The 21,860-nt window shown below is 52.0% G+C and overlaps 1 protein-coding gene across 8 annotated transcripts in view; it reads left to right on the top strand.

Moving 5' to 3' along the window:
• VWA2 (von Willebrand factor A domain containing 2) overlaps window positions 1–21,860 on the top strand; it is a 53,584-nt gene that overhangs the window by 19,283 nt on the left and 12,441 nt on the right. For 7 of the 8 annotated variants that reach the window (XR_012381652.1, XM_073904168.1, XM_073904169.1 and 4 more), the window contains 8 exons: window positions 352–461; window positions 7,952–8,146; window positions 11,780–11,913; window positions 12,508–12,640; window positions 14,992–15,047; window positions 17,631–17,738; window positions 18,822–19,394; window positions 20,794–21,345. Coding sequence is in view for 7 of the 8 variants with exons in the window: in XM_073904168.1 (XP_073760269.1) it covers window positions 352–461; window positions 7,952–8,146; window positions 11,780–11,913; window positions 12,508–12,640; window positions 14,992–15,047; window positions 17,631–17,738; window positions 18,822–19,394; window positions 20,794–21,345 (1,861 nt within the window). In the remaining variant the exon portion in view is untranslated. Of the gene's footprint in view, window positions 1–351; window positions 462–7,951; window positions 8,147–11,779; window positions 11,914–12,507; window positions 12,641–14,991; window positions 15,048–17,630; window positions 17,739–18,821; window positions 19,395–20,793; window positions 21,346–21,475; window positions 21,681–21,860 lie in introns of those variants that run through there. The other variant, XM_073904173.1, reaches the window with a different exon arrangement.

Below are 21,860 nucleotides of genomic sequence, written 5' to 3'. Positions count from 1 at the left end.
GAGATTGCTGAAAACAGTACCTGCACCTGGGAGGCCTTTGGAAGTGTGACCAGAAACCCAGCCCTAGAGATGCTCACAGCCCCAGCCGGGAGAGCTGCCAGAATGTGGGCTGAGAAGTTTGAACTGGTGGTTGTCGGTACAGCACATAGGCAGAGTCGCTGTTTCCTTCCAGATGCTCCTCCCGGTCTTTGGAACCTTCTTTCAGGGACACTGGAGAAAACCCTGGTACTGGTATTTGTGGAGTGGGCGGGAGGCAGGGTCATTCACCTTTCTCGTCCCTTCTTGTCCCTTAGGATTGTTTGGGACTTGACCTCGCTCTCAGACCCCTGGGCCCTCTGTCTCCTACTGCAGGTCAGAGTGGGAGCACTCCAGTTCAGTTCCGCTCCTCGTCTGGAATTCCGCTTGGATTCGTTTTCATCCCAACAGGAGGTGAAGGCAAAAATCAAGAGGATGGTCTTCAAGTATGTATGATCAGATGCCTCCATGGTTAGGATGAAGCCAGGGGCTCTTCAGATCGCTCCCTAGAAGGGTGTGGTTGGCCCGAGGGAGGGCTGTGGTTTGGCTTCCGGAACCCCCGCTGTACACAGTCTGTAATGAGAATTCCCTTCTCAAGACTGCTCCTTATTATTACATAACAGTGTCCCAGGTGGGAACTTACATGCAAGTTAAAAAAGAAAGTCTATTTGCTGCTATTGTGTGGAGTTGCTAGTTAACCTGGGACCAAGTGGCTAGTGAAGGTTGAGACCCGTCAAGAGCATGGGGCGGTGGGAAGAACTCTGGCTCTTTCTCCCAGTTCTTTCCCTGGTCACCACTGTGGCTGGGATGGCTCACCGTACTTCTTGGAGCCTCGTTTTTGTCTTCTAGAAAGAGTCAGTGTTCTTCTGTTATTAAGAATGCTTTAAAAATTTCTTATTAGCTATTTATGTTGATTGTCCTCCAGTGTGACTGTTCTAGAGAGCTCATGCACATACATGCCCTATAAATTATGTATGTAGTAGGGTCATAACATTATTCACCTCACGAGTCAGCTGATGTGTGTGTATATGCAAATATGCATATGTAAATATACACATTTTATGTTTTATATACATGTGTATTATATACACATACATCTTTATATGAAAGTGTGTTATATATGCATGCTACACACACACGTTTACAAACCCACACTTCCACTCTGATCTCTGGATCCTCTGTGGTGTCTGCTGCCCCTTTTGTAGGTGTGCCCACTGAAGTCCCACTGATGTCCCACTGATGTCCATGGCCCCAGCCCTTTATAGCCAGCCACCAACTTCAGTTGCAAAGGCCCTAGACTCTGCGGCCCTTTTCCCAGTCATGGGCCTCTGTACATCTGCCAGTGCCCTCAAGAAGCCCGCACTCCCACACTGGGCACAGCAGGAACTTTGGGGGCCCTATAGGCACCCTATACGCACCCCCAGTGGCTTCATCTCAGGTTATTTATCCCAGCCCAGGGGTGCCCTGAGCAGAATGAGAGGCAAGTCAAATGCAAGAAAGTACAAGGGAAAAGAGCACATTGAAATGTTTGTTAAAAATGACATTAGTGTACACTGGTCTCTCCTAGTTCTTTGGAGCCTTCTACCCCTCCAAGAATGGTTTCCTATGGAGAAACAGTCTTGGGCTCCGATACCCAGAGCGGCCCTTGTTAAATTGAGATCTTTGGTCAGAAGGTCTGGGTTGGAGTTGCCTAGGGAGTGTGTCAAAAATGCAGGTGCTGTGGTTCCCTCCCAGACCTACTGAATCCTTCTCTGGGCTTAGGATACTTAGACACTAGATACTTAGGATCTGTACTTTTGAAAGGTCTCTCCCACTGCCTCCCTCCCCTATGATTATTATGCACATTAGCCTTTTAAAAGCACCTTATTGACATATAATTTAAATACCATAAAGTTCACTTCATAGGGACAGTTCAGTGATTTTTGAGTGTTTTTTCCAGAGTTATGCAACCATTACTGTAATCTAATTTTAGAACATTTTCATCATCCCAATGAGAAAACGTAAACAGACATTTCTCCAGAAAAGATATTTAAATGGTCAATAAGCACTTGAAACGATGCTCAGTGTCCTTAGTCATTAGGGAAATCACATCAAAACTGTAGTGAGCTCCCACTTCACACCCATTCACAAGGCTAAGATAAATGACAGTAGCAAGTGTCGGCAGGGACGTGGAGAAATTGGAACCCTCATGCACTGCTGGTAGGATTGTAAAATAGTGCAGCAGCTTTGGAAACAGTCTGGCTGGTAAACACAGACTTACCATATGACCCAATGACTCTACTCTGAACGAGGTGAAAATGTATGCCCCTAGAAAAGCTGGTATACTGATGTTCAGAGTAGCATTGTTTATAATTGCCAAAAAATGGAAACAACACAAATGTCTAGTGAGTGAATAGATAAACCAAATGTGGTATATCCAAACAATGGAATATTATTCAGCCATAAAAAGGAAGGATGACGTGATTCATGCCCCAACATGGATCAACCTTGAAAATAGGATGCTCAGTGAAAGAAGCCAGACACAGAAGACCACATGCTGTATGTTTTCATTTATATGAAATGTCTGGAATAGGCAAATCTGTGGAGACAGAAGCAGATTAGTCACTCCTGGGGGTGGTGAGGAGGGGGAATAGGGAGTGCTTGCTAATGAGTGTAGGGCTTCTTTTGGGGGCGATGAAATGTTTTGGACTTAGTGGGGATGGTTGCACAACTCTGTGAATATACTAAAACAGGGAATTATATACTTTTAAAAGGGTGAATCTTATGGTATATGAGGTACATCATTATTGATATAACATTTTATTACCCAAAAACATCTTTGTACCCATTACATGCATGCTAACATTGGCAGAAGAAAAAGTAACCTGTTGGTTTAAGTTTGGGACTGAAAGTCAAAAATTGGGTGACTTTGATCCCATCGTCTGGCCCCGCTCTCTCCTGAAAACTAAGCAAATTGCAGCAAATTGGTTCAAAAAGGCACTTTAGAGATCATCCAGTATCTGCTCCAGCCCGTTATTTTATGGAAGAGCCTCCTGAGGCTGAGCAGGAACAGGTGACTCGGCCAGGACCACAGAGGCGGGGGGCTCGTCCAGTAGACCCCGCCCAGCTGTCCTTTCTTTCCACCCTCCCCTCCCCTCTCACCCCCCTGAAGAGTTGGTTGACCCTCCTCTCAGCTGTGTTGAGAGTCCTAACAAAGGGCTTGAGTGTATTATTCACAACATAGGAAGCCCAGAGACTCAGTAAGGTGCCAGATGAGGACACGGTGGGTGGAGAAAGAAGCCTCTTCGTGTGTCTGAACAAGGTCTGCTCTTCTTACGGGGCTGTGCGTGGTTAGTGCTTGTGTGTCCGAGGATGACTATAAGAGGTAGGAAACGAGGCAAGGAGGCAGTAACTAATTTTTTGGCCACAGTTGCAGGGTCGCTGAGGACACTAAATATTAAGACGTTATTATTAATCAGTACAAAGGAATGTTGGCTGAGTGGGAGTGATGACCTCTCCGGGACTCTACCCTTTTTCTGCAGTGAAATTTTAAAGGCTGGACTGATTGGGACAGCTCTACCCAAACCCCCCAATACTTGCCTTTTTAGACCACAGCGATCCCCTGAAAATGTGTTTTGAGGTGGCTAAGGAACCGTCCTGACAACCCCTTGTCTCTGCTTTGCAAAAAGAAGTTTAAAAAATACTGCAATCAAGTATTGCACCCTGTGATAGCATAAAATCAGATAGAGCATGGCCCGCCAAATCTGTTCGGACTGTCCAGAGCTCCTGGCCAACTGACTCTGCAGTGTCCCTCAGTCATTTCCCTAATCTCCCAAGAACGCAACTCTGATTTTCTGTGATTGCATTTTTTTGGATCCCATGCGTAGCTTTGTCAGAGTTTTACTGTATTTAGATAGCTCTCCAGAAATAGCACCACTTCACCTTAGCGCAAAGCCTTTTATAGCTATCTGTGGTGTCTTTCAAGCCACAGGTAACATTCAAAGATAGCTTTTAGAGGAGTTATAATTACAAAGCATTTGTTTCTTTTTTAACTTATTATTTGGTGTGGGTTTTTTTTTTTTGCATAAAGCTGCATTATTTTTCATGTTGATCCTTTTTAATGGTTATATAGTAACCCAATGAATTGAACTACCATAGTATATTAAATCATTCTTCTAAAAGGATACATTTACACTGATTCCAAGATTTTTGTCTATTGATTAAAAAAAGAAAAAACACCTGTAATCAAACCCCTCTACCTGCAGTGAGTTTTCTGATGAATTATTTTTCAGAATCTGTTACATAGATTACCTGCATCAGACTCCCTGGGGCAGAGGAAGCTGATTTGAAATGTAGATTCTCAGCCTGGTCACATACCCACCACCAATTTGGAGTCTCTGGTGATAGGATCTGAAAATCTCCATCATTCTGCCTCCCAAGAGATTTTTAAACTCTTTGGAATTTGAGACTAACTCAAAAGATAAACTTCTTAGACTAGGACTGTTAGTTTATCATGGTAACTTACCACTGATGGAGTCCTCACTAGGTACTAGGAGGCACTGTGCAGCACTTAATCCTCACTACTGTTAATTTCCCTACCTTAACAGGGAAGGAAACTGGCTTGGCTAATAAACTTCAGATCTAATATTTGAGCACCCATGGCTCTGGAGCCCGTGTTCTTAACCCACTTGAGTGGCAAAATGTTTAGATTCTGGAACCCCACCCCACCCCTGCCAAAAAAGTTCCATGCATTGCAATCACAACTCCCCGAGACAGTAGTCAGTCTGTGAGCCTTCACTTTCAATCTGGTTTAGTCCCGTTCGAGAGGAATTGGAAAAATTTTGGAGAGACTCCGGCCTCAGACCTCCGTTGTCTGGAGCCAGACTCTAAGTTAGAAATGCTCCACAGAGTAAGGACCACAGAGGTGGCAGGGTTTTTCCTCATTTCCCAGAGTTCAGAAGTCTTTAGGGATCTCACCAGACCTGCAGAGAGTTCCAGTGGGAAAGGCGGGTTAAGGAGCAGAAGTGGAAGGACAGATAGCATAGGCATTTGTGTGCTGAGTGATAGGAAGGGCAGACGCCCCACAGGCCAGTACAGTTGGGAGCCTGGGCTCCCATGTCTTTGACATTTGATTTCTCTCTACCCACATCCAGGAGGCTCATAGGGCACACTGCCAGGGGCCTGAAGGCCCAGGGAGCTCCATGGTCACTGGGGCACCTTGGCTTTTGATGAACAGAGAGCATTGTGACCATTTAGGTAGAATAGTCTAGAGCAGGGGTCAGCAAACTTTTTCAGTGAAGAGCCATAGAGGAAATACTTCAGGCTCTGCCGGCCATGTGGTCTCTGCATAGACAGTACGTAATTGAATGGGCATGGCTGTTTCCCAGTGAAATTTTATCTGTAACAACTGTCAGTAGACCAGATTTGGCCTACAGGTTGTAATTTGCCAACCCCTGCAGAGAAAGACCACTGGCTTTGGAATCAGCCTGACTGTTTAAACTCCAGTTCTGACCTCCACTAGCTGGGTGAGAGGCAGGCGACTTGAATGGCTGTGTGATGTTATGGTTAAGAACTTGGGTTCTGGAGGTGGAGGGCCCAGGGTTCAAGTCCTGCCTCCACGTTCATGAGCTGTGTGACCTTCGATAAGGCCTTTCCCTGAACTCCCCATATCTCAGAGAGCTATGGTGAGAATTATCAGAGCTTAGTACCTACACACACACACACACACACACACACCAAAAAAACCACAGTCGTGCCTGCCACATGAGAAGTGCTCTGGAAATATTAGCGTTTAGTATTACTGTCCTTTGGGCTGGAGTTTCCTCATCTGTTAAATGAGTACCTTTTACCATAGTTGGAAGGATTACATTCAGTAACAGGAGTAGGTGAAATATTTGGCATGAAGTGGCAACTCAGTGCTAGTATTATCCTTTAGAAACAGGAAACAGTTTGCCTTTCCAGGAACCCTAGAGGAAGACCACACACACACACACACACACACACACACACACGAGCTTTGGTAAAAGTGGCAGTCTTCTCGGAAGCCAAAATCCTCTTGGTTGTCCTCAGTATCTCATGTGTGACCCAGCAGAGCGTGAAGAGGGTTGTGGGTACTTGGTATGCTCTGTTCCCCTTGGATAAGCCCCTTGCCCAAGCCAGGCTGTGCTCACTAGACCCAGGACTCGGTTGGTGGTGTTCCCCAGCATCTTTGCTCACACCCTTTCCCCTGAGGGGCGGCGTCTTCCTCTCCTAATCCATGGACCCACCAAGACCCCATGAGACACTTTCCCTGCTGAGGAGCCTGTTCCTTACAGCTCTTCCCCACAGTGAAGCCCTCCTCAGATCTCTCGTTGTCATCCTTTGATTGATAATTATGATTTGCTGGTAGGTCCTATTTCTTCAGCTAGACCAGTAGTTTGTTGAGGGCTGGGGTCATGCTATGCTTCCTGGTCTCCCTCTCACTATCTTCCCTTTAGAGGGTCCACAGTAAACACCAATGAGCTGAAAACTGGCTTTCTAATTGATGCAGATGCTGATATATAGTAGAGAGTCTTCATTCTGGGAGCTATCCACTCTTGTTGACATTTATTAACTTAGTGGAGCTCCACAGAGAGAATTGCCCTTAAAGAGCTCACTTAGGACAGAAAGCAGTAAAAGTAAAGAATATTCTGGGCCTGGTCCATAAATCCTTCCAAGCACACTCCTCCTTGCTCTTCCCTCACCTCTCTGCTGAATGGAGAGGTCTTTGAGGACCAAGAGGAAGAGGGAACCACTAAATGAAAGGAACCTAGAGGGATCTCTCAGGAGCCGCTTGGAGGAGACCAGAGCAGGAGAGATGCCCAGGCAGGAGGGCCACGTCGGGCTTGCATGAGAACGGAGCGTTTTCAGTGTTGCGTTTCAAAAGTGTACACCCATTCACACATGCACACGCACAAGCATTCACACACACACACACACACACACGCGCGCGCGCACACACACACACAGATTGGCCGTGCCTCCCGTCAGTTGGATGTTTGCACATTAGAAGAATCACCGTAGGGCCCTCTGGGAGGCAGGCATTGCCTTCACTGACACTCAGTGTGATCTGAGAATAATTGTGCACCCCCAAATCTACAGTCTGTGATTAGCATTTCAGAACGACGATCTAACAGTTTTCTCTGTGTGTACAGTTAATATCCGCCGTGATTCCATCAGCCTCAAAGCCGTTTTTATGTCAGATGTGTTGCCTACCACGGAAAGGTTTGGCCTAAAACCCATTGTAGGGAATCACCATGTTCTGCCCACTTGACTCTGAGAGCCGGCAGTTCTCCCCCACCCACCGCCCCAGGATGTGAGCTTCCTACTGTAAGATTTAATTTCAAGCTCAGTGGACCGTCCCTCTAACAAGGCTGTGCTGAGGTGGGACCTCTGTAACGTCCCCTGATCTGGAAGTCGTCCATCAGTTCAGCCTTGCAGCACCCAGCCCTGAGCTGGAAAGTGAGCCAGGAAGGCCTGATCACAGACGTGACCCCCCCTCAGGCCTTCTGATCACTCTTACAGATGCACACGGTGTTCTTCAGCTCAGTGACCTGCTTCCCACCCCCCACCCCCCGCCCCCGGCCATAACAAAAAGGGAATGATACAGATAGGGGGAGGCGGGAGGTGGGTGTTAGACTAGCACACAATGAGGGTTGTCAGCCCCGAGCTGTCACCGGAGGCGGGGGGTGGGGTGGGCGCGGGAAGACAGAAGACGTGCCCAGAGAATGACACTATCACGTGACACAACAGAAGTGTGCGGGGTGAACCTTCAGTCCACGGGAAAAGTGCATTTCTACTCTCCAGTGTGGTTCAGGGGGTGAGAAAGTGCACGTCCCGTGCTGGAATTGTCACTTGGGGCCTCTGCTGGGAGAGCGCAGCTGTCACATCTGTGGGTGACTGACGCTTAACCTTGTTTTCTCCTTCCCTGTGAGCTCAGAGGAGGGCGCACAGACACAGGCCTTGCCCTGAAATACCTTCTGCGCAAGGGGTTCCCCGGGGGCAGAAATGCCTCTGTGCCCCAGATCCTGGTCGTCTCCACTGACGGGCGGTCCCAAGGGCAAGTGGCGACGCCCGCCGAGCAGCTGAAGGAAAGAGGCGTCACCATATTTGCCGTCGGGGTCCGGTTTCCGAGGTAAAAGCCTGGGTGGCGCTGGGTCGCCCTACAGACTGTGGAGACTCTTCACAGCCACGGGGCGGGAGGGGATCCGGCCAAACCGCCCTGGTCCTTCCCGGGCTCTGTCTTTTCCTCACTCTGTACGTGGCGCCGGAGCGCAGGGAGCTTGAATCTGAGAGTGCGCGTTGTCTCTGGTCCGAGTACCGGCTTGTCAGTGCCAGAAACCTGACTCAAATTCCTTGGGGCGGAAGTGGAAAGTCAGGGACTCCTCTAATTGTACTGGGTGGGTCCAGGGGGGAGGTCCCCTGGGGTGAGCAGGAGCCAGGGCCTTGAACGCCGTGAAGACCCTTTGTGTCCTCCGCGCGCATCTGCCGTTCCCTCAGCCTGGCCCTCAGAGCGACCTGGAACCGTGGCTGCAGGCAGCGCCCAGCTCCACCCCCGAGAGAAAGACTCCTGTTTCCCGTTTCCAGTTGAATAATCAAGAAAGGCTTCTCATTAGCTTGAGTCACAGACCCGCTCCTGAGGCCAGGAGAGTGGGGGTCTGTGGCGGGCCGCTCCTTTCTCCAGACGCTGGGAGGCGCTCTCCACGGATCCTCACTGCTCCCAATCTTAAAATTGGAGGTGCCTCTGTGGGCCCCTCGTTGTCATGGGTGTTAAGTGAAATGACTCTGGTCCTGGTACTATGCCCGCACACAGAAATTTCTTTATTAACTTTAGTACATTTTCTGTTCTCTCAGTCAATAGATATGCCAGATGCTATTCTAAGTTCTCGGGATGCAGAGACAGTACCAGGTGCCTGCCCTTCACGGAGTTTCCATTCTAGGAAAGGAACTAGATGATAGACTAGTGAATAAACAAGTAATATCCTTTCAGGTGGAAATAAAGTGCAAAAGAGAAAAAGTAAGGGAGGAGATTAACAGAGTGATGGGCATTAGCGAGCCCTGCTATTTTGGGGGGGTCTGTCAGGAGTTGACTTCTGAGCAGAAACTTGAGTGAAAGGAGTAGCAAGCCTTCCAGACAGCAGGAAAAAGAACAGTCTAGGCAGGTGGGTGGCAAGCACAAAGGCCCTGAGGCAGTAGCTAGCTTAGTGTGTCCACCAGGGAGTGTCTGGAAGGCGCAAACAAGGGGTGGATTACAAGAAACGGGGCAGAAGAGGTAGGTGGGAGTCAGGTCTAGAGACTCCGTGGGTCGGAGTCAAGACTTAAGAGTTTATTGCGAGTAGATTGGGAATTCTTTTGATGACTTCGAGCTGGGAAATGACATGTATCGGCTTACTGTTTTACAAGATGACACTGACTGCCAGGTAGAGAATAGAGGTGGAAGGAGAAGCCATTTTGGGGGACGTGCGGTATCGAGTCGGGCAGCCTTTGGAGCTGCTCACACAAGAGGTAACGGTGGCGTGTAGTGGGGAAGCACTGGGAGCCGCTGAGGAATGGTCGGACCAAGGGTCTGTTCTGAAGGCAGAGCCTCAGAGTGGCCACTGAATGGAACGTGGAAGGAAGAGTCAAGGATTTGGGGTTGAGCCCCACAGGGAAAGGGGGTGTTGTTTCCTGAGATGGGGAGGACTGGGGAAGAATCAGGGAAGCAGAGTTCTGTTTCAGACCCAAGTTTGAGGTGCAGATGGGACAAAAGCTGAGTCAGCAGCTGGATGTTGGAGTCTGGGGCACAAGAGAGAGGATAGACAGAGACCTTGCACTTGAGGATGGCATTTATCGCCTGAGGATCGCCTAGGGGTTGAGTGCAGAGAGGGAAGACCCCCACGGGCCAGCATGTGCAGTACCAAGGGGACATTCCAGGCCACGTCCTGGTGGTGCTGACGGTCGCCACCACCGTCACCATGCTGTTGTGTGTTCCTGGTGGCGAGACCGCCTTACCATGGGCTCTTTGTGTGTCCTCGCATGTGAGGAGATAAATCGGTGAGAGAGGAGACGAGGGTGTTGCCTCCTGGCTCACCTACCCCGCCCCGCCCCCCTCCACCCACCGGTGCTGAATAGACTACCGTGCACATCAGAGTTGCCCGGTTTGTCGGTGAGGCTGGAGCCTCCCAGATGGTGGAAATCCATGGCCAGTTCTGGGCTTCTCTAGCTGCTAGTGGGAGCAGTGCTCCTCAGACCATCTGTGGCGGGGGTCCAGTTTGCCTTGCTTTGTGTGTTAATCCATCATGGCCTGAGACTTTAGAGAAATACAATACAAATGAACTACTAGGAAAGTAAAATAAAAAAGAAAGACTCTGAGCTCAAATGTTGACTATTTGATTCAAGCAGACCGAAAAGGACTCTGTCAAGTTGCTGTACAACTAGGTTCTGAGTGTTCATTCTCAGTGTCTGTGCTTGTCTGGTTCTGGACGAGGGTGAAACAGTATGGGGGCCTGCATCGGCCCACAGACCATACTTTGAGTAGCCCTCACTTAGAGGACTCGAGAAGCCCTGGGTCAGGAGAGGGGACATTGCTCAGCCACAGGAACCATCTGAGGAAGCCCATTGGGTTTCTAGGCTCTCCTGACTCCTCTCACCCAACTGCTGGTCGAAGGCTGGGTCACTGTTGACCATTGGTTCTCAAAGTGTGTTTCCTGGACCGGCGGCATCAGCAAGTGAGAACGTGTTAGGAACACACACGATCGGGCCCTACCCCGTTGAATCCAGGACTCTGGGGCGAGGTGCCTCCATCGGCAGTTTATCTGGCCCTCAGTGATTCTGATGCCCCCCAAAGTTGAGAGCCACTGCTGTGGGCAGGGTGAGGCTCTGTATGGGGTTAAAAACCTGCCTCTTTCCTCCTGGTAGTATTCATTGAGCCCCTTCCCTGATGGTTCTCAGCTCTGGCTTTTGTGAAAATGTGCTGCTGGGCTGGGAGAGCGGCCCTCTGAACAGCCCCCTGTGTGTGCCAGGTGCTGTCCTCCTCCTGGAGGGAAGGTCTGGCTTCCATGGCTTCAGAGGAGATTGGGGAGTTTTACATAAGTGAATTTTAGAGATGAATGAAGTTTCAGCCATAATGCCAAACCTTGGTCTGTTTGGATGAATTTCCAATGGGCAAGATTCTAAACACATTACTGACTACCCTGTCTTCTCAGAAAGCTTTCTCAGCATTATTTAACCCTTTCTTCACGGCCCAGGTTATCATGCCACTCGCCATTTCTGTCCTGGGCCCTAAGAGCAGTGCCCTCTGGCTCTCAAAGTGTGCTGGCTCCTTCCTCCACACAGCCTCACGTTGCTGGCCTTTTGAGTTTGTTCGTCCCCTGTCTCTCATTCTTCAGGATTTTTCTCTGTCACAAGCTGGCCTTGTTTGTTCTCGTCTTGCCACCACGTACAACCACTTTCCTTCATTTCCTTTCTGGTTATGTTTTTCTCATCGGCTCTGGGTGATGCGGCCAGACCACTACATCCGTGAGGACCGTGTCTCCAATAAGAGCTGCTGGATCTGAGGGGGAGGCTTTCCTCTGAGGAAGTTGGTGAACTCTGGCAGGCACACGTTAGGACCCATGCTTGAGCATCCTCGGGGTCTTGCTCTGGTTCACTTCTGGACCGTATCTGCAGCCTGGCTGGACTCTGGAGCGGTGGGGTCATGTTGCTGTCCACAAGGAGCCCATGGTGCAGGGTATATGGTGTAGGGTGGGCAAGGAGCGGCTCTCACTTCTCCGCTGGGGCCTGGGGACAGGTGGGAGGAGCTGCACACACTGGCCAGTGAGCCGAAGGAGCAGCACGTGCTCATGGCCGAGCAGGCAGAGGATGCCACCAACGGTCTTTTAAGCACCCTCAGCAAGTCTGCTGTCTGCACCGTTGCCTCTCCAGGTAAGGCCTTCCAGGCTGGGAAGGAGTGGTCTTGCCCTTGGTGAAAGTGGGGGTGGGGACGGTTCCCCAAGGCCGGAGGTCAAGAGGCTCCCCAGGAAGGTGGAAGGCAAGAGGAATGGGGTCTAGCAGGTTTGGTGCCGGGGTGCTCTGCTCTCTTGACCCCTGTGCCAGGCCCTGTGGGCTTTCTCAGCTGGGAACCCTGAGCTTGTCTCTGTGGGGTAGAGGGGCCCAGGGTTTGGGACCCAGATCAAGGGGGCCCCTGTACCCCTCCCCTCCTCAGGGGGAAGAGGCAGTCAGCTCCCCGACATGGTCAGCTTCAGCTGGGGTGAGGTCTCTGCATTCCTGGTTGTCACCGTCAGGGTCTACCCAGGAGCACGTTATGTAAAAGGAACACACATGTGCAAGGATGTAAAAGCTGTGTGCGGAGGAAACGCTCAGAGCCCGGCCACCCAGCCAGTGCTGAGCAGGGGCCCTGCCCCGGTATGCTCTGCCCTGCAAGAGGCAGAGGGTGGCCAGGGTTGAGGGTGATGGAACCACGGCTAGGGGGAGGAGGCGTAACCCTGTCTTCTCCATCTGTGTGCCCTGCGGACACAGACTGCAAGGTCCAGCCTCACCCCTGTGAGCGCAAGACGCTGGAGACGGTCAGGGAGCTTGTCGGCAGTGCCCCGTGCTGGAGAGGATCGCGGGGGACCGATGCCGTGCTGGCGGCGCTCTGTCCCTTCTCCAGGTTTGTCCTCGTGGTCTGGGGTCAGAGCCGGGGGGCGTGTCTGGGTAGAGATGGAGGCTCACGTGCTGCAGGGAGAACAGCCGTTTGGGGTCTTGGCCCGGAGTGTGACAGGGATCAGACCTGGGAGGGAGACAGGGACAGAGTTGTGGGGTCACAGGGAGGGTCACAGCTACACAGTGGCAGAGTCTTGTAGACGCACTGCCCAGGTGCCCGCTGTGAGCGAGGGTGACAGGGTCACAGCTATTCTGGAAGGCTCATAGATGAGGCAAAGCCAGTCCTGTAGGGCCGTGGTCTGGACTTGGGATAGTGGTCTGGTAATTTGGTTCCTCAGAATAGTAGTTTCCATATTTATGGGGCTGAGCAAGGCAGAAGGCTTAAGGTGTTGGTTGAATTCCAGTTGGGGAGGTCATGGGGGATGCAGTGTTCGTCAGAGCTGAGCTCAGGCATTCTAGAGCACCTGCTGCTCGGTGGTCAGCCATTTTCTCAAAAATTCCTGGACTGTCCCTTGGCCCTTCATCCAGACTTCCTGCAGGACAGCAGGTCAGCAACTGGTGATCCCATTCTCTTGCCTTTCCTGGAGAGCCAGGGGTAACGTTTGAACCAGCTGCATCTTTGCCCCTCGGCCCCACCCTCGGTGATGAGCTCAGGAGACACAGCAAAGAAACGGATTGGCTGAGAAGCCATGAGCCATCATGCTGGGCTGATGGGGAGTCCAAAGACTGTCTTGGCAGGGAAGGGCCATGCCCTGCACATGGGTCAGAAGAAATAGGGCTGTGTCAGAGGCCACTAGAGCCCTCTTCAGAACCCAAGCTTTCAAGTGAAAAGAGGCAGTTCTTTGTTTCCGACTGAACATGTTCCGAGTGCCCGCTCTGAGTCAAGCAGCGTGCAGTGAGGAGACAGGTACAGATGCTGCCCCCAAGAAGCTCAGGGTCCAGAAGGGGCGTTAGACAAGAAGACCAGTGACCACCGTCAGGTGTCTCAGGTGCCAGGATGGGGCCTGTCCTCCCTGGGACATCACGGAGAAGGGGCTGCTTGAACAGTCTTGAAAGATGGGGGATCCCAGTGGCACCAGGCAGAGACGTTTAGAGGTGGGAGCCCCAGGAGAGGCTGATGGGTAGGGTGCACTTCATGGCTTTGTGCTCAGATTCTGGAGTCAGGCTGCTGAACTTCTAATTCCAACATGGCCACTAATGAGCTGGGACCCTCCCACCTCCTTCTTCCACATTTGAAAGGGAGCTAATAATAGTACCTACCCCATAGGGTTGTGGAGAGCAAGCAGAGAATTAATAGGTAGTGTGCACTAATAGGCTTCTGGAATGATGCCTACATATACTAAGCTCTTCATCAATTCTCTCATTCCAGAAACACTCACTGAGGGCCTCCTATGTGCCCAGCACTGTCCCAGGTCCTGGGGAATCGGCATGAATGTCTCAGAAACAAATCTGCCCTCATGAGCTGATACTCCAGTGGCAGAAGGCAGCAGTAAATACAATGAATGCCTAAAACAAACTGTTAGGTAGTGCTAAGTGCTACAGAGAAGAATGGAATGAAGGGATGGGTCAGGGTGGGGGTGGGGAGGTGGTGGTTGGGAGCAGGGTTGCAATTTTAAATTGAGTGGGCAGGGAAGGCCTTGCACAGAGTCCAGACCTGAGGGAGCCCAGGAGGGAGCCATGTGCACATCCAGGCAAAGTCCTGTGGCCAGTCTCTGCTCCAACAACGCCGATTCCCCCTGTAGGACTGGGAGGGGTCCACAGAGCTTTCTGGGCTAGGACTTGCAGTTTTATGAAGTCACTAGTAGATGTGGAGAGGGAGAAGATTTCTCTTTAATGAGCTGGCAGCTTGGCAAACTCCTGATTGCAGCAACTCCTTGAGTTTTGTAATTGACTTGGCTTTTATCCCCAGTGGATGTTTTGCTTCAGGGAAGACTCTGCCCTAGAGGTGAGCCTAATTAGCCTGCCCCAGTGGTGGGCAGCCTAGGGGAGTCACACAGCCAGAATCCACTTGCCTAATTCCCACTCTTTCCCCCCCCCCCCCCCCCGCATGGTGCTAGCCCCGGAAAGTAACTCATAATAGAAAGCTCTTCTCATATATAGTTTTGAGCACAGGTTATTTCCAAATTCTGACATGGTAGCCAATTTACATTTTTTAAAACTGTTCCTGGGTAGTCTGAAACATTCCCCTCTGCGTGTGCAGCTAAAAGCTGGGGTAGAATCAAAGAAAACAAGGTGGTCTTTCTTGACCCCTATCTGCATAGGAATCTTATATTAGCTTTTAGCGTCTCAAATAACCTTCTAGGTTTCCGCATTCCTGTTAAACTTTTGATCTCTACCATTTGCTCCCTTGGGTTATAGCTGGAAGAGAGTGTTCGTAACCCACCCTGCCACCTGCTACAGGACCACCTGCCCAGGTACAGTCTGCCTCTTGGATTCTCTAGCTCTTTCTGGGCCCTGGGACTCAGCTGGCTCCTAAAGGGGCGTTTGCACTCCTGGGGCAGAGGGCGGAGTGGGAACCAGCTCTGGGGCGGAGAGACAGGCATTTCAGGGGCAGAGAAGCATGCCCCTACTGCACTCATTCCTCCTTTGCTCAGTGGTATTTTTCACTAAGAACGGAGTGAAGACTTTGGAACCGCCTTCCCTAACCAGTGCCCCTTGCGTTGACAAGAGGCAGAGAAGAGTGCGCATGGAGCACCAGCTTTGCGGATAGGAAGCCTCACATCCAGCACGGAACTCTGGGCCACTTAAGCCTCAGTTTCCTCCTCTATAAACCAGGGATAATGGTTGTCCCATGCCTCGAATCCCCATTTCCCTGCTCTGTATCATAGGGGGTATCATAAATGTGAAGATTCAGTAGGTAATGCCCACAGAAGTGCTTCATCAGCTACGAAGTCCCAAGCAAACAGGTGGGCTTACCAATACCATTAGGCATCATTCAACCTGTTTCCCAGTGGGCCTCCCTGCTCCTCACCTGGGGGTCCAGTGCATCCCACTGACCTGGGAGCAGAGAAATTATACTCAAGTGTATTGGCATCAGTCCTTTATGGATTTGCTTCTCCTGATGAGGCAAGGAGCACATCTCCTGGGAGCAGAGCCAGTGGTCCTTCCTACCGTGGGTCTGGTGATCTCCTTGGCATCCTGTTTTAAAGTTCCCACATTACTGGCTTCTGAAACACAGGAGACACTGAAAGTTGGGTTGTTTTTGCTCAGCAGTTAAAGTTTGAGCACCTAAGGCTTTGGAACCACAGTGACCTGGGTCTGAGTCCCAGCTCTACTCCTTCCCAGCTATATGATCTTCACGTGACTTCTAGTCCCTGAGCTTCAGTTCCCCCAACCGAAATGAGGGGGCCTTTACAGGACGCACCTCATTGGGCAGTGAAATGAGATCCTGCGCGTGTGGTGCTTAGCACAGGACCTAGCACAGAAGAGCTGCTCAGTTAAAGGCCGGTGTTGGTGCTGTTATCGAGCCCCCCCCCGCCGCCCCTGGTTGTTTCCATGATACACCAGCGGACAGACCAGCAGGCCTGGGTGCTCGGTGAGCCTCAATAATTTCTACCTTCAAAAACTTTAATTTCAGTGATGTGACCACCAAGTAGTATGTCAACATTTTTATGTACAAAGGACAGAAACTGCCACTTCCAGTGGTAACCACACTCAGCTACTTAGTAAGCCCTATGAATATAAGACACATGAGTTCATGAAGATCCCGTCTGTTCTCTGTAACTCTGGGAGGGAGGTCATGTGGTATTATCTGTATCTTGGAGTAATTGATACGGAGCTCAGACATTGGCCAGAAGGGATCACAGATAGGTCACTTAAGATGTGGGCTGTGGTTCCCTGGGTAAAATATCTCCTTTGAAAGAGACGTTGCCCAGGATTTGGACCTCACATCCAAAAACAAATACTGTCTTCACCTGTTATGGAGTGTTGGTTTCATGCCAGACTTTGTGCTGAGACTTTCCATGGATTAGCTCAGGCAGTCCACCGTGAACAAGTTCTCATCATCCCTTTTTAGTGGAGGATACTGGGGCTTGCTGTGGCTAATTAAGGTGCCCAAGTTGAGTGGAAGAGGCCACATTCATTCGCTCCAGGAGCCAAAGGCTCCCCCTTGGGCTGCGACAGCCTGCAGAGGCCGTTAAGAACCACTGTGGAGAACTTGAGGAATGGCACCTTCCACACCGCGATGTTCCCTGAGTCTCACGACACCTTTGCGGTCGCTGTGATGCTACTGAGATCCTCATCCTTAGTGAGCCCAGGCCCAACACCAGTTCAGTGTCACGGCTACCTCCAGGGCTCCTTTGGCAGCCGGGGGTGGTGACGAAGTCACGTCATGCAGTTTCCCAGGGCTGCCATAACAAAGTCCCACAGACTGGGGGCTTAAACAAGAGAAATTTACTTTCTCGCGGTTGTGGAGGCTGTGAGCCCAAGATCAAGGTGTCGGCAGGTTCTGTTTCTTCTGAGGCGCCTCTGCTCAGCTTATCGATGGTCATCTGCTCCTTGCATCCTCACGTGGCCTGCCTTCTGTGCATCTCGCTGGGGTCTCTTCCTCTTCTTGTAAGTCAGACTGGATTAGGGCCCATCCTATGACCTCATTTAGCCTTAATGAACTCTTTAAAGTCCTTCTCTCCAAATGCAGTCACATTCCAAGGTACTGAGGGTTAGGACTGATACATATGGATTTGGAGGCATGCAGTTCAGGTCATAACAGTCCAGGGGCCATCAGCACATCCCCTGTGAGCCTGTAGTTCACGCAGGGCCTGATGGAGCCCACCACGGCGTGTCCCTTGCACCCCCACCCAGCCCCTCCTTTGTGCACCTCACTCGCTTTCCGTCCCCTTTGCCACAGGTGTGTGGCTAGGTCCCTAGTGGTCCTGGGGGACAGAGGGAGCTGGGCCCTGGTGGGGCAGGGGGCACCCTGCCAGATTCACACCTCTGGCCAGACCCCTTCATGAATCTGAGCTGACGTGCTAGGCTGTTAATGGGCATCTCTCTGATAGGCGCTTGTGACTCGCAGCCCTGCCAGAATGGAGGCACGTGTGTTCCAGAAGGACGGGACAGGTACCACTGCGTCTGCCCACCGGCCTTTGGAGGGGAGGCTAACTGTGGTACGTATGCACGGGACTTCTAAGACGGACCGTTGGGGAGCAGTGGAGCCTGGGCTCCCCCATCCACTTCCCACCCCGCTAGCTACTAGGTAGAAATGGGCCCTTGAGTTTCAGAGCCACCTACTTTGCCAGCACACCACTGATCTGATGTTTCATGTGAAATAGGCTCTGAGTGCTCCATGAGTAAGTAACTCCGGTGGGTTGGGGTGCCCTGCGTAGGACAGTGGCTCTTGGCTTACTGGCTTTAGAGTGGGTCACTGCTCCACCTCCGAGTGTTGCTGGGCCCAGTTATAGGCTGACCCCAGTCCGACTCTGAGACCTGGTTCTGGGCAGAGTCTCATCTCCCCTCTCGTAGGAAAAGGAGCAAGGGGCCTAAACCCTTTTTGGTTTTAAAGGTATGAGATGAAGCACTGGGTGTTATATGCAAACAATGGATCATGGAAAACTACATCAAAAAAAAATTTTTTTTAATTAAAAAAAAAAGGTATGAGATGAAGGTTATAATAGGGTTTACCCTGTAGGGTTGAGGAGAGTTTTAAATAAGGAGCTTGTTAAACAATAACTTTTATATATATATATATATTTTATTTATCATAAAAAATTTTTAAGTAATTACCTAAAAAATCTAGTGCTGGGTCAACTGGAGATGTATATGGAAGAACCAAAACTTGACCCCCTACCTCACAAGCTACACACAAACTAATTTCAGTTGGATCATAGATCTAAATATAAAAGACAAAGCAGTAAGCTTCTGGAAGGAAACAAAGGAGCATATCTTCATGATTTGAGGTAGACACAGATTTCTCAAACAGGATGCAAGAAGTGTAAGGGAAGAAAGTTCTAGGTTACATTTTAATTTTTAAAAAGTGGTCAGATGGAGACCCGGAGGGAGAGCCATGTGTAGTCCCGTCTAACTCCATGAGGTGCTCCCCAGCCCCTGCTGCCTCAGTGTCTCTGGCCTCTCTCTCCCCTGCGAGGGAGATTTCTCCTGCCTGGTAGGGTGGCTGGGCGTCTCGGGTGGGTCGGTGACCTGTGTGCTGCTGGTGGCCATAGCGTGACCAAGGGCCGCTGTGATCCTGGCAGCCCCCAAGCTGAGCCTGGAGTGCAGGATCGACGTTCTCTTCCTGCTGGCCAGCTCAGCGGGCACCACCCCAGAGGGCTTCCTGCGGGCCAAGGCCTTCGTGAAGCGGTTTTTGCAGGCGTCGCTGAGCGAGGACTCCCGGGCCCGCGTGGGTGTGGCCTGGTACAGCCGGGAGCTGGCCCTGGCGGTGCCCGTGGGCGAGTACCGGGATGTGCCGGCCCTGCTCAGGAGCCTCGACGGCCTTCCCTTCGGCGGTGGCGCCACTCTGACGGGTCATGCCCTGCGGCAGGCGGCGGACCACGGCTTTGGGAGCACCACCAGGACGGGCCAGGACCGTCCACGCAGAGTGGTGGTCCTGCTCACCGAGTCACCGTCCCAGGACGAGGTGGCCGGCCCTGCGCGTTACGCGAGGACCCGAGAGCTGCTCCTGCTGGGAGTGGGCACTGACGCTGTGCGAGCGGAGCTGGAGGAGATCACCGGCAGCCCGAAGCGCGTCCTGGTCCACGCCGGGCCACAGGACCTGTTCCACCGAATCCCTGAGCTGCGGCGGAAGCTGTGCAGCCGGCCACGGCCAGGTGAGGTCCCAGCGCTCCGCAGTAGTGGGGTTCCTCTTGTAAGAGGTTAACGGGGTACATTTGTCAGAATTAATGAGGCCGTACCGATACATCATTATTTACTAAGGTCCATATGCCTTGTTCAGAGTTCCTTAGTTTTTACTTAGTGACCAAGGATTTTTTGGTTTTGTTCCAAGGATTCTGCCTGGGACCCTACATTACAGGTAGTCATCATGTCTTCTTAGGCTCCTCTCGGTTGCCAGATGCTCAGCGATTCCTTGGGTGGGAGTGGTTTTTTATTTATTTTTTCTTTAAGATTTTATTTATTTGACGGCACAAGCAAGGGGAGTGGCAGGCAGAGGGAGAGCAGGGAGGCCAATGCGAGGCTCCATCCCAGGACCCTAGGATCCTGACCTGAGCCAAAGGCAGACATTTAACCGACTGAGCCACCCGGGTGCCCTGGAGTGGTTTTTAAAAACCAGTGAGTCCGATCCACTTACTCCGTGCCTAAACCTTCTCCCTGGCTCCCCTCTGCCGTGGAATAAAACCCGAACTCCTTCCACTGGCTTCTGAGAGCTCCCTGTGGCTGGTGCCTCAGACTTCTCTACAGCCCCTGCGCAGGGTGAAGGTGGGGGGAGCGGCCACTCAGGTCCCCTCCCTGCCTTGGACGCGCCGCCCAGCCTGCAGCTTACACTTACTCCTCAGAGACCCTGACCCCTTCTCCCAGTCTACTTCCGTTGTTGCTCCGTCTCCTAGTACCCTGCTCCCCCCACCCCCCATGCCTGCTCACGGGATTTGTGACTCTGTGCTGGTTTCATGGCTGTCTCCCCACAGACCATCAGCCCAGTGAGGGGAGGCATGGACCCACTTTGTCCACTTGGTGTAATTAGCACCTGGAGTATAGTGTGTGGCGCATGGAAGGCGCTCAGTAATGGGATGGATGAGGGTACAGGCAAAGTTCTGTCACAGAGGGTCCCCAGAGCTCAGTGGCTTACAGATGGTAGGTGTTCATTTTCTCACAGTTCAGAGGTGAGTGGCCTCAGCCCACAGGGTGGCTTGGCTACCTTGTGGTTCCACCTCTGGGTCCGGGATCACAGTTTCTCAGCCAGGGGAGTGGGGAGAAGGGAAGTAGAAGGCAGGTAGCTTCCTTTTGAGGACAGATTTTGGACACTATGCAGTTTCCAACCACATCCAGTCAGAACTTAGACACGTGGCCACACCTATCTGCCAGGGAGTCTGGGAACGTGGTCTAGCCTGGCATTCACGTGTCCTAATATTTTAGGAGAGGGTGGAAGGTGGCTACTGCAGGGGACAGCCTAGCAGGCCCAACCCAGAGCGGTCCCTCTTTTGCTGGCCTGGTCCAGAGGAGGGGCTCTGCTGGGCAGAGCCTGTCCTGAGGCTCAGCTGTGGGTGCCCACAGGCTGCCAGGCACAGTCACTGGACCTGCTCTTCATGTTGGATGCCTCAGCCTCGGTGGGGCCCGAGAACTTCGCCCAGATGCAGAGCTTCGTGAGAAGCCTCATGCTGCCGTTTGACGTGAACCCGGACGTGACGCAGGTCGGCCTGGTGGTGTACGGCAGCCGGGTCCAGACAGCCTTCGGGCTGGACACCCATCTCACCCGTGCCGCGGTGCTGCGGGCCACAAGCCAGGCCCCCTACCTGGGCGGGATGGGCTCGGCAGGCACAGCCTTGCTGCACGTCTATGACAAAGTGATGACTGTCCAGAGGGGCGCCCGGCCTGGTGTCCCCAAGGCCGTGGTGCTGCTCACAGGCGGAATGGGGGTGGAGGACGCAGCTGTCCCTATCCAGAAGCTGAGGAACAACGGCGTCTCCGCGTTGGTGGTGGGCGTGGGGCCTGTCCTGAGGGAGGCGCTGAGGAGGCTCGCGGGTCCCCGGGACTCCCTGATCCACGTGGCAAGCTACGCAGACCTGAGGTACCACCAGGACGCGCTCCTCGAGTGGGTATGTGCAGGTGAGTGGGGGAGTCCACGCCCTTCGGTGTCCCCTCCGGGGGGTGCGGGGTGGGACACTCAGCCTGAACCCTCAGGCACATCATTGCAAGGATGGCCAAACTTGAGAATTTTTGCTCCTCATTTGAACAGAAGACCTCATTCAGATACAGATTCCCCCAGGAATCTTAAGGACCCGTGTTGACACTGACCTATGTAGTGAACAGCAGCGCCAGGAACACACACAGCCAGGCCAGCCTGACCCCAAGGCATCCTTTTGCCAGTGACCTCCTTTATGCCTTTTTAAAAGTGTATTCGTCACAGTAAATGCTGCTGTGTGCACATTTGAGAGGGAGAGAGTCTCTGTATGCAGTAGGAGAGCTGGGTGGACGTTGGGTCTCTGACCTAGCCAAGCAGTATGGGCCCCCAACCGTGTGCTGATCTCCAACCTGCTGCCTAAGGGCCCACGGGAACATGTGTGGCCTCACCTCTGTCCTGGGCTTCCTGAGAGGAGGGGGCCTTGGGCCTGACCCCAGCT

The sequence above is a fragment of the Callorhinus ursinus genome, unplaced genomic scaffold, assembly GCF_003265705.2.
Source record: "Callorhinus ursinus isolate GAN/ISIS: 27379988/994484 unplaced genomic scaffold, GSC_fseal_2.0 scaffold20, whole genome shotgun sequence".
Classification (NCBI taxonomy): Eukaryota; Metazoa; Chordata; class Mammalia; order Carnivora; family Otariidae; genus Callorhinus; species Callorhinus ursinus.
This window is presented reverse-complemented; position numbering and strand designations above follow the sequence as displayed.